The following is a 12766-nucleotide window of genomic DNA, read 5'->3' as shown; positions in this document are numbered from 1 at the left end:
TTAGCTTTACTGCTATGTTTATTGCTGTCTAAAGTTTGGTTGTACTTCTAGAATGAAATTTATGTCGAAGATACGGACAAAATTTTCTTAGTTGTCGCAGGTACTCTATTTTTAGTCGTGCTATTGCTACCTAAATTTTTTTACCCAATATCTTTTTGGGAGACTAAGGGTTCAATCGATTGTTTTGTTTTGATTTAAATTAAATTTAAAAAAATGGATAGTAAAGTAACTGAAAGTTTAATATGTTATTTAATTCTTATCTTATTTGATATATGAAAATTTTTAAACTTTTTAAACTTACTATAAAGTTAATTATCTAATTTTAATGATTTCTTTCATTATTTTAAGTTTTAGTTTAATTTTATAAATGCTAAGAAATTTAAACTTTAGCTTAGCTAAAGATAATCCTAAAGTTTCCTAGTTGCTGCTTTTAACAAATGCAACAACTAGTAAACTTCAAGATCATCTTTACGTACCAATTTATAGTACAACTAAATATGTATAAGTATTGTATAAATATTTCATACAAAATTTTTACGTACTTTTTGTTTAATATCATCTATTTATAATAAATATGTATAACTACATATTTTTATTTGATTTGCATTTTGAAGTGGCAGTCAATAAGAGTTGCAAATTATATTGAAATAACAGCATGGTAACCTTGATTATTCTGGCTGTAAGCAAAATGAGATATAAAATTGTAAAAAGTGGTCTACAAAGTTTTGTAAATTCTTTAGACAATAAATTACAAAGAGGTATCATTTCAAGGTATCATGAAAGTTGCCTTCGTATTCTTTTCAGTACTTGCATTATTCTGATAAAGCATTAAAATGATTTTAAACAATATTTTACAACTGGAACAGTAAAGTGAAAAAAATTGTAAGTAATTCTTCTAGAAGCATTTTGAAATATAACCGCAATCAAACAAATGTTTGTGCTTGCAGTATTTGAAAAACTTCTTACTCATGGATGAAAATGTTTGATGAAACATCAAAGCATGAAACTTTTGATCGTGTTGCTGGTATCCAGGTTGTGAAAAATGTTATACAACCATTTTTCGTTTTGCAGACAGACAGACTTTAGTGTAAAATCGATTTAGCCAAACATTTTAAAACAAGCTAAAAATTTAAACTCTCTTGAAGAAGAACTTCTGCATTTCTTATTGCAGTGGAAAATGTTTTAAATAAACAATATATTGGATATTTTTTTATTTTTTTATTATTTTTTTTATTTTTTTTATGTTTTAGTTTACAAATATTAATCGTAATATAACAATACATAAACTTGGTATGTGAAAGAAGATCCAAAAGATCTTGTCGTCAGAACCATATAAAATATATCAAACGTGTATATATAATATAATAAAAATACAATTGATTTAATAATTATTAACAATGTAGAATAAACAAAAACAGAAAATAATTTTACATTTCAAAAATATTTATATATATTGTCAGTAGAAAGAATAAAGTTTTTTAATTTAGTTTTAAAAACAGAAAACGAAATTGACAAATCAAAATTTGGAACAACTATTTTGTTCCATAAATACGGTGCTCGATAGTTTATGCAAAATTGATTAAACTTTGTTTGACAAAAGGGTTCAATTATTAAATTATTATTTCGTAAAGTATATTTGTTTATAGCTTTATGGGTAAAAAGATCTTTAAAAATTAACAATGGTTGTTCACTTTTACAACGAAACATAAAACATAAAATGTTATAGACATTGAGTTCGTAAACGTTAAGTGCTTTAACGTTTTTAAACAAAATATTAGAATGAGAAAAACGCTTTTCAAAACATATTAAACGCATTGCGTGTTTCTGACGATGGTAGAGATTTCGTAACTTACTTTTAGAGGTACTTCCCCAAACAATATTGGTATAATTTATATAGCTAGGTATAAATGAGTAGTAGAGTTGAATTAAATTTTGTTTATTTAGATAGTATCTGACCTTATATAGAATTCCAATACTTTTGGCCAATTTAGTAGAAATAAAGTGGATATGATACTTCCATGTAATATTTTCATCAATGTAAATGCCTAAAAATCTTGTGACCGACTCCTTTTTTATTTCAATTTTATCAATGAAAAGTTTAGGTAAATTATTTGGTAAAAAAACGCTTTTTTGCGAGGGAGTGGAAAAGGATCCATTTTGTTTTGTCAATGTTTAACGTTAACTTGTTGCACTTAAACCAGTTGGAGATGTGATTGAGTTCTTTATTCATATTTGAAAAAAGCTCATAAATGTCACTGTTTGACAGAAATAAATTAGTATCGTCCGCAAAAATGATACTCATAAGGTTAGAAGCTTTATTTAAATCATTTATATAGACTAAAAACAAAAGTGGGCCTAGAATAGAACCTTGTGGAACACCACATTTTATGTCAATTAATTTTTCATTTTGAAAATAATCTCTTTAGAAAACAAATTGTTTTCTATTTGTCAAATAACTTTTATACCATTTAATTAATTGCCATTAATTCCATAAAATTTGAGTTTCTTAAGTAGAATTTTGTGATCGACCGTGTCGAATGCTTTTGGTTGGTCAATGAAAATACCTAGTGTATATTGTGATCTACCAAATGAATTGGAAATTTCACGAATGAACTGTGTAATGGGTTGTTCAGTTGAACAATTTTTTTTAAAACCGAATTGATTTTTATATAGAAGTTTATTTAGATTAAGGTAATTGTATGTTCTATTGTATATAATTCTTTCTAAAATTTTCGAGAAGGTTGAAAGAACTGAGATAGGGCGATAATTACTAATATTTGATTTTTTTCCGTCTTTGTAAATTGGAGTAACTTTAGCTGTTTTTAATTGGTCGAGAAATACACCTTGCTGTATAGATGCCCTGAACACTTTATAAAGGATACATTTTAAATTTTCAAAGCAATCTATGACTATGTTGCCATTTATTTCGTCCGCACCTGTAGCTTTGTTTCTTTCAAGAGATTTGTAAGCTCTCTCAAACTCATCAAAAGATAAGTCAGAATATAAATTATCTATAAAAAGCGAATTATTTATAGGCTCTAGGAAATCACTAAATGTTTTTTCCGTAATAGGAATCTTATTTGCCAAATTATTTCCTATATCAATAAAATATTTTTTAAACTCGTTTGCAATTTCGTTTGGTTCATATATATTTGTTTTATTTATTTTAATTACTTTAGGAAGGTAGTTTGAATTTGTTTTTTGTTTTACTGTTATTTCTTTCAACGTTCTCCAAGTATTTTTGAGTCGTTTTTAAATTTACTAATCAAATTTGAATAATAATTTTTTTTAAGTTTTTTACGAATTTTTTCAAATAAATGTTGGTAATTTTTATATTTTTTTTGGTTTTCATCTGATTTTGTTTTTAGATATTTTATATATAGTTTCTGTTTGATTTTAGAGGATTTTCTAAGTCCTTTGGTAATCCATGGACTATTCAAGGTTTTTTTTTTTGTTATTTGTTCACAAAGTGGAAAGTTTGCATTGTATATTGAGAAGAAAGTATCAAAGAACTTATTATATATTGTATTTGCGTCATCACTTAAGTTAATATGTTTCCAATGCAGATGTGATAATTGATATTGAAAGGATTTTATATGGTTTTCGTTGAAGACACGTTTTTTTATTATATTTTGTCTTTCGGGGTTATTATAGGATACAGTATGAATTGTAAGAAAAATGGGGAAATGATCGGATATGTCGGTTTTTATAATTCCTTTTTGTAATTTCTTATTATAAATATCTGTTGTAAAAATATTGTCAATCAACGTCGTTGAAATTTTGGTTATTCTAGTAGGGCGATTAATTAAAGGAAGAGCTCCTGCCATAAATATTTTATCATAAAAACTTTTTACTTTTTTATCTTTACTATAAATTAGACAGTTCATGTTGAAATCTCCAATTATAAAAGTAATTTTGTTTTCTTTGCTACCTTTGTGAATGATATTACGCTGTAAAAAAAACTAAGATTTTCAGACGCACCATCTGGTGGTCTATAACAGCAGCTTAATAGAATACTTTTTTTTTTATTGTTTAAAACTTCAATAGTTACGATTTCTTTATCACCGTCAGAAACGCACATATCATTCCTAATGTGATATACAAAGTGTTCCTTAACGTAAATCAGAACTCCTCCACCCCGTTTATTTGTTTGTCTTTCTAACAAATAGTTTCAAAACCTGGAAGGTGGAAAATAGAATTATTTTTAAACTCATTCGAAGAAATCCAAGTTTCTGTTAAGCTAATTATATTAAAAATATTTTCAGTTTCATCTAAAAAATCACAAAACTTTTCAAAATTTATATTCAGACTTCTAATATTAATGTGAAGGATTCTGATTTTTTGATTTTCGGTGCCGTTTTTATTAAGAAATTCTTTTAACTTATTGGGATAAAGATAAGAACAACGTGTGTTCACATCATTAAAAAAATTGACATCTGGATCTGAATTAAGATCCGATTTTAAGTATTTATCATGAAAATTAAAATTAAAGGATTCGTAGTCATCCATTTTTGCTTTTAAATTTGATTATAGAATATTAAAAGAATTTCTTTATAGTTATAGGTCACGCGTAATTAATTTATTTAATTAATTAAGTTACTTTAGCAAACTTACCTTTCGCTCGCAATTCCTTCGCTTCTTTGAAAAACTTTCTTCGTAAATTTATTGTAAAATCGCTAAAGTCTTCGTTAACGTACAACCGCTCGTTCCAAAGCTTCATCGTCGTTAATTTGTTTAACACTAGGGCTTTGTCTTTGTAGTTTTGAAATCGAACAACTATTGAGCTGTTTTTTCCTGTTTCTTTTCCAACTCGATGGGCTCTATCTATTAAAATATTTTCTTGTATATTAGGCTTCGTATTGAGGAATTCTTTGATTTTTTGTTTAACACTAGGGCTTTGTCTTTGTAGTTTTGAAATCGAACAACTATTGATCTGTTTTTTCCTGTTTCTTTTCCAACTCGATGGGCTCTTTCTATTAAAATATTTTCTTGTATATTAAGCTTCGTATTGAGGAATTCTTTGATTTTTTGTTCACTTTCTTCCCAAGTTTCATTAGCTTTACCTTCAATCCCAACAATTCTCAAGTTGTTTCTACGGCTTCTGTCTTCTAGTTCTGCTATTTTCTCTTCAATGTTATTGTTTCCATTTTCAATATTACTTATATCTGGTGATTTTTTCGACTTTTTTTTAATTCTGTAAGTTCAATTATTATTTTATCATAGCTTTTGCTTATAAATTCAACAGCTTTCTGTATCTCAGATAATTATTTTTTTAACGTTAAGTTTTCATCTTTTAAGTTATAAAATTTAATTTCCATTTTTTCTATCCGATCATTAAAAATTTTCATCATAGTAATCTCATGACTTTCAAGGATTTCTTTTTGTGCTGGTGTAAAGTTTTTCGCCATTATTATAAGTTTTTTAAAACGCTCTTAAAAACACGTCCGTTCGCGGTGAAAATGCTTTTTATCTTTTTTATCTTATTTATATTTATGAAAAATGCTATTTTTCACTTACTATTACACATTTAAAGAGGAGAGAGTTAGTGCAAGGCTTCACAATATATATTGTGAGGAATTAAAGATAGTGAGAAATTATTAGGTATGTTTAGTGATGCCAATATACGGACCCTTAATCCAACAACTTGCTATATCTCTTGCAAATCAAGATTTAAAAAAACTGGATTTACTAGACAGTCTAGACAGTCTAAGTTTGAGAGGAAAGTAAGTAATGGTCAATTGATGTAATAAATAAAAGTAGATTTAGAAATCAGTCGCTTCGTGCTAAAGTTTGAGCCAAGATTTGCCAAAGGCAGCATCCAAGCGCCATAAAGTGGATGAAAAAGATAAAAGAAAGTTAGTGAGCATACTATTAAAACTGAGTTTTAATGAAACTATAAACTCATATAAACACTTATCCAACAATTAACTATATAATTTAAAAGATATCATGTTAGGGAGAATTGTTGGCAAAAAACTATACCATGAATAGTACGATCAAAACAAATGCAAATGTTTTGTATAGTACAACTTTGTTTAATTGTATAATTTTGTATAAAGGTGTTTTGTATAAAAGAAAATAATAATAAAAGAGAAATGTCTTTATATACACCATTTCTTACTGGAAAGATGTAGAACTGATATTGAAAATCTTTCCAATTGCATAAAGAAGATGCAGCTTGCTGCTAATGATGGTTTTGGAGAGTCTCAATTTTATTAATTTAATAACACCACAAAGACGTAGCTTTTACCTTTCACCTGTTTTGAATTTTAAAGTTTGTAGCAATCTCTTTTTTTTAAGAATATTATTATTTTTAAATTAATTAAACAGATTATTTTAAGTTCCATATATTATGTTAATGTTTTAATAGTTCTACTTAAAAAATATACTGCAAGTGTTGAGACTTGCCAAAAACTTACTGCAGGTGTTGTGACTTGCCAAAAATATACTGCAAGTGTTTTGACTTGCCAAAAACATACGCAAGTGTTGTGACTTCACAATTAAATACTGCAAGTGTTGTGACATGCTATAACCATTTATAAAGTGTTTTTTCTTGCCGAAAATTTTTGATAGACGGCTCTGATTTACCTTAATGTGGTGTCTTTCATTAAAAGTGTTTGTTACAGTATTTTCATTTGTGGAATTTGTTATTTTATTCATTTACAAAAAGCAAAGACAATATGTATAAAAAAGTCATCTTTAAAATAATCATGAATTACTATTTTTTGACAATAATACCCCAATTATACTTTAATAATTCTTTGTTTTTAGAACATCTTTTTTTACTGCTATTGACTTATTTACTAATTGACAAATTACAGTCCTTCAATAAAGGTTTTAGAGTATTTTAGTTAATTGTATCTGCAACTAATTAAAAAGTATACTTTAAAAATTCTTTTTTTTTTTGCTTTTTTAGTTTGAGAGGGGGTAGCAAAAGCCTCGCTCCATTATGACTAAGCATACACTAACACAATCAAGTAAAACATATTTTTATAATTCTTTTTTGCTTATCTTTTATGCTTTTAAATACAAAACTGAAAATTGTTTATTTTGCACAGTTTTTGATTTTTAAGGTGTGTTAAAACAACATCATCACTTTAGAAATTGACTGCATCATGCTAAACTTTGAGCTGAGATTTGCCGAAGACAAACAATCGAGCGCCAAAAAATGGACAAAATAGACAATTTTGTTTTGATGACTTATCATACGTTGATTAAAACTTTATTAGCCAAAGTTGAAAAAAAAATTTTTATGTTATGTTAAATGGGGGTAGGAGGACGGAAGGGGGAACACGCCCCTCTCATAAATAAATGTAAAAACCTTTTATGTATGTAAAGACTTGTATATCTTAACTTTGTTATTGTATACTAAAGTTACTTAAGTTAGGAGTGTGTAAAATGATTATCTGCACATTATAAGATGCTTTTGTACTTATTTAAGTAAAATATAAATATATTTTTGTGAAATTTATATTTACATATAATGAAATACTCTGATTCGGTCAGTTTTATGGTATCTTACTATAAATTTTTATTTTATATGTCAATATTTTGTATTTACATAAGCTGATTTTATCATATTTTAGTTTAAAATATGATTTTAGTTTAAAATATTTTATCATATTTTAGTTTAAAATAAAATGTCACGATATTATTTATAAAAATTTAATCACGCATTTAAAGTAGTTAGCTGAAAAAATTTTATGTAAGCAAAGCTTTTTAACATAAAATTTTTTCATCATATAATTTATATATATATATATATATATATATATATATATATATATATATATATATATATATATATATATATATATGTACATATATATATATATATGTACATATATATATATATATGTACATATATATATATATATGTATATATATATATATATATGTACATATATATACATATATATATATGTACATATATATATATATGTACATATATATATATATATATGTACATATATATATATATATGTACATATATATATATATATATATATATATATGCCAATGTTTGGTGGAAGGTAGATGTCGCTGACACGATTACGAAGAGTACGTAGGTATTTTGGAATAAAGGGTTGCTGATTGGTAGTAGGAATTGAGCTCTAAATTATATTTAGAGCTAACGGGAATCTGTTTGGTTGTCTGGTATTGGTTCATTGTAATTTAATGGTTATTGGATGGTATGTGTTAGCAAGGATTTTTTTTAAGGATATCATTATAAAAATTGTCTTGTATTTTTTCAACGTCAAGACAAATATTGAAACGGCTCAAGATAACGTGTAAGGCACTATATGTATATATATATATATATATATATATATATATATATATATATATATATATATATATATATATATATATATATATATATGTATATATTTTAAAAACAAATATATATATATATATATATGTATATATATATATATTTATATATATATATATTTATATATATATATATATATATATTTATATATATATATATATATATATATATATATATATATATATATATATATATATATATATATATATATATATACATATATATATATATGTATGTATATATATATATATATATTTATATATATATATATATATATATATATATATATATATATATATATATATATATATATATATATATATATATATATATATATATATATATATATATATATATATATATATATATATATATATATATATATATAAACAAGTAATACATAAATGCCCATTATAGTATTTACAGAAAAGAGAAAGAGAAGCAACATTACAACGATGTGATAAGGGTTGTATGTTGGCTGCATAAGCATGTCCAACAATGTTTACAATGAGATTTTGCGTTAGAAAGGGCTACAAAATTGGCCTCGGTTATGCACGCCAAAAGTACTAACAGGGGACACCATTCATGCACAACGTGAGGCTGGACCATTTCTAGGATCATTTTTTTTATTTTCCAAGATATTTGCTATCGAAATTTCAGGAATTTTCCGGGAAAAATAAAACATTCAAGAAGTTTAGATGATTTTCACTATGAAACTTTATTTGAACAGTGTTTTAGAAAATTTAATTTAATATTTAATGTACTAATTTTGTTGGCAGCATTATTAAATTTATTCAGAATAAATAAGTTAATAAAATTTTTTTCATATCGTTTTGTATTTCATTATCCCCAAATGATGCTTCTTTTTCATGGTGTCTTAAGGTAATTGCTTTCTATAAAGCTTTGAGAAAACCTTTCAATAGATGCCAATTTTTTCTGCACAGGGCCCTGAAAATTTAGAGATCTAAGTAAACACACGAATTCTTAAAAGCGCCTAAAAAACATCTTATAGACGTCGAGACATCTGTGTGTTTACTGGGAAAGCTCTGAAACTATTTTTGCTATACTCAAATAAAATATATATATATATATATATATATATATATATATATATATATATATATATATATATATATATATATATATATATATATATATATATATATATATATATATATATATATATATATATATATATATATATATATATATATATATATATATATATATATATATGATTCCAAAATGCAGATAACGCATAATAGTTAAATATTTTTCTGAAAACATTTGTTAATACTTTATATTTAGATCTGACAGTGGGTAAAATTTACTTACATTGTCATTTTGCACTTGAACAATGTTTACAGAAGTCTGACTTATCAAGAATACAAAAATTGCTACTCTTGTTTTTGTAAATATTACTAACAATTAATAATTTTTTTAAGGGTAACTTACACCAAAAAGCATCTATCATATGAAACTTTAAATTAAAATGAACTTTGCTTACCATGTTTGTCGAAGTTTAATCAAATATATATCAATATTTGATGTAACTATGGCACTAATGCATTTTTCTTTTGCTTCTCTCAAATTTCTAAAATAGAATTTTATTAAAGTCCGATTACCTATCAATTCACTAGTAACAGTTATGTTCGTAAAACCTCAATGAGACTTTCAAGTTTAATCATGCCTGTTGTTCCCCAGTAGGCGCAGGACGTAAAACAATTGACTTTAATACGTCTTTTGAACGTTTTAGACATCTATTGAATGTCTTTTGAACGTGTTGGACGTCTTTTGAACGTTCAAAAGACATTTTATTTATGTCCTGTGCCCATAGGGTCAATGTGCTCGGGTCACATAGATTAACTATCAGAACAAAAAAAACTATAATCGCTGACATTGCACTTAAAACGTCACTCTCAAATTAAAACCTGCCATTAATTATGTCTTTATCTTACCTTTGAATCATAATGCGATATACAATATAAATATGACATAATAGGTATTTAATTCAAAATTTTTCATTTTATCTTACCTTTCTTCATTTCATCCATGATTTATATATATATATATACATATATATATTTATATATATATATATATATATATATATATATATATATATATATATATATATACATTTATATTTTATATACATATATATATATATATATATATATATATATATATATATATATATATATATATAAATATATATATATATTATATATATATATATATATATATATATATATATATATATATATATATATATATATATATATATATATATATAAACCAATATATATAATTATTATATATAAACGTGAATACTTTTGATACAACTCAATGAAAAAATAATAATTCTTTTATATACAAAATTAATCCTTTTAGTAGTGTTAGTAGTGCTCCTTCAAGCGTATTTAACATGGAATCCTTGTCAGTCATTGCAACCCATGTAGTGGCGAGAAAGAGTTGCAGTACTTTTACTAAAAGAACACGTTAACCAACGTATACCCAAACATCTATCGTACGAAAACTTTAAGTTTAGAAATGTTAAAACGTAATGAAGCATTTATCAGTTTGACTTTTTCTTGAAAACTGCATTGCGGCAACTTCTACTTAATTTTAATGTACCCATTAAGTTTCTCTAACGTCGAACGAAAACAATTGTATCGGTAGTCATTTCGAATAAAAAGATAACACTGCAAAAAATAATGGAAAATCCTTAGAGTATTTTTGATAAATAAAAATATTAATAGAAAATCATTATGAAGACATGCCAAAAAAATTGATGCAGTTTTTATTATAGTGAAGAAATATGTAATAACAATTTTTCCGTCACGCATTATTACAGCAACGTCTAAACAACAATAGGAAAGACATTGGCTCAATATCATTTCAGTCAAAGTATAACGTTTGCCTAATGTCTTTAAAACGTCTTTTTTCTTAAAATCTAACGTTTGTCTAACGCCGTTCAGACGTCATTTTGCTCAAATGTATTGTTGTTACGACGTCATTTTAACATCGTTGCACTAGCGTTAGCAAGTTGACATTTTTCTGCGGTTTTACTTATAGCATCATGTCAACATCTTTCCAACAATACGAAAGACGTTGGAACAACGTAGTTTCAACATGATTTTTCTTATTGGAAATGTCTTTTCTTTCGTTGTTTAGACTTTGGAATAGGGGCATAATTAAAATATAGGTCAAATGTATATTGACGACAATAGCCAAATGTTGTAAGGAAAAAGATATTTTTTTTACGCTGCAAAAAACAATAAAGCACAATGTTACATTGTAAAACATCACGTTGTAAAGTTCTTTTTTCTTTTCATTTATTAAGATCATACACGGTTATAATATTAGTCCGGGAAAATAATTGTTTCCGGAAATTAAAAGAATAAAAAAAATAAACATTGCAATACATTTATTTCAAAATTTTAAAATTATTTACAATAATTTAGAGTGAAACTGGTTCGATTTTTACTTTCTTTGCAAAATTAAAACATCTCAAAAATTCGCGTATTTTTTGTTAGACAGTAAAAGAGGAAAATATACAAAGAAAAATAAAATCACAAACAAATCCAATTACATGCACATTCTGGATGAACAAATAGAAATACCACAATTACCAGAAATTGGACTAACTTTCTATTTGATGCTCACCTGAGTATTTCTGCTTTCGAAAGAATATTGACTGCAAATTGTTTAGCAACATCATCTGAAATAGAAAAAACAATCCCTCAAAAAACTGCAAAATTAATGAATCTGCCCCCCACAATTTTTTTTATCGAATAAATAAACAAAATTTATTTAAAACACACAATCATAACATAATAGAAAAAACAGATTTTTAGTTTTACCTTTATAAGATATATTTTTGTGTTTGAGTTCAGATTTCTGTAAAGTTTTTTTTTACAGAGGTTATTTTTGCAAAGACATTGATATAATTTGAATTGCATGGTACAATAAAAAAACTGAAACTGAAATAGTACACTTTCACAATTGGTGTAGTTGAGGCAATTTACAAATTATTCTTTTATTTGGAATTAGCATGGTTTTATCAGCGTATTAAGTCCAAACAAGAGTTTCAGATGATATAATTTTTTTTGCTTCACATTTTTCAAATATTTAAAGAAACTTTTCTCATATATTCTTTTCATAACTCTTTACTATCCGTAATAGTGAATCTAAAGAACACCATTTTGGAGTCTTTTGATTAATTTCGCTGATCGGCGTTAAAGCGAATTTAGTTAATATCATTTGAAAAAGTGCCTTTGTTTAGCATTGATCCTAGTTTCAATCGGTTCTGACGTATATTTACTAAATATAGTTGCCCAAACACAACATTTTTATCAATTTTCAGAAAAAACACTAGAAATCCGACCAAGAAAGAGCTTATAATTTAGAAAAATTTATTTTACCTAA

General features: G+C 25.4%; 2 protein-coding genes across 2 annotated transcripts in view; one reads left to right on the top strand and one right to left on the bottom strand.

The window, feature by feature from the left end:
- Window positions 1–2472: 2472 nt before the first annotated feature.
- Window positions 2473–5408, bottom strand: LOC136091024 (uncharacterized). The gene is made up of 5 exons (XM_065818007.1): window positions 5278–5408; window positions 5064–5194; window positions 4615–4824; window positions 4179–4271; window positions 2473–3095 (listed from the first exon to the last, which is right to left on the bottom strand). The coding sequence occupies exons 1-5, from the start codon at window positions 5406–5408 to the stop codon at window positions 2473–2475; spliced, it is 1188 nt and encodes a 395-aa protein (XP_065674079.1).
- A 205-nt stretch (window positions 5409–5613) lies between these two features.
- Window positions 5614–12766, top strand: part of LOC136091022 (uncharacterized) — a 7984-nt gene continuing 831 nt past the window's right edge. Inside the window, exon 1 of the mRNA XM_065818006.1 lies at window positions 5614–5723. Within this exon, the coding sequence (XP_065674078.1) occupies window positions 5614–5723 (110 nt within the window). The remainder of the gene's footprint in view (window positions 5724–12766) is intronic.

Source organism: Hydra vulgaris, chromosome 14 (genome assembly GCF_038396675.1).
Source record: "Hydra vulgaris chromosome 14, alternate assembly HydraT2T_AEP".
In the NCBI taxonomy this organism is placed as follows: domain Eukaryota; kingdom Metazoa; phylum Cnidaria; class Hydrozoa; order Anthoathecata; family Hydridae; genus Hydra; species Hydra vulgaris.
The sequence above is the reverse complement of the archived record's forward strand: the minus strand, read 5'-3'. Positions and strand labels throughout refer to the sequence as shown.

Coding starts and splice junctions, on each gene's coding strand:
- LOC136091024 (XM_065818007.1), bottom strand. CDS start 5,408: ATGGCGAAAAACTTTACACCAGCACAAAAAGAAATCCTTGAAAGTCAT. Junction 4,272..4,614: donor GAAGGAATTGCGAGCGAAAG/GTAAGTTTGCTA, acceptor GTGATTTTTTAG/ATGAAACTGAAAATATTTTT. Junction 3,096..4,178: donor TTCTATTTTCCACCTTCCAG/GTTTTGAAACTA, acceptor TTATTGATATAG/GAAATAATTTGGCAAATAAG.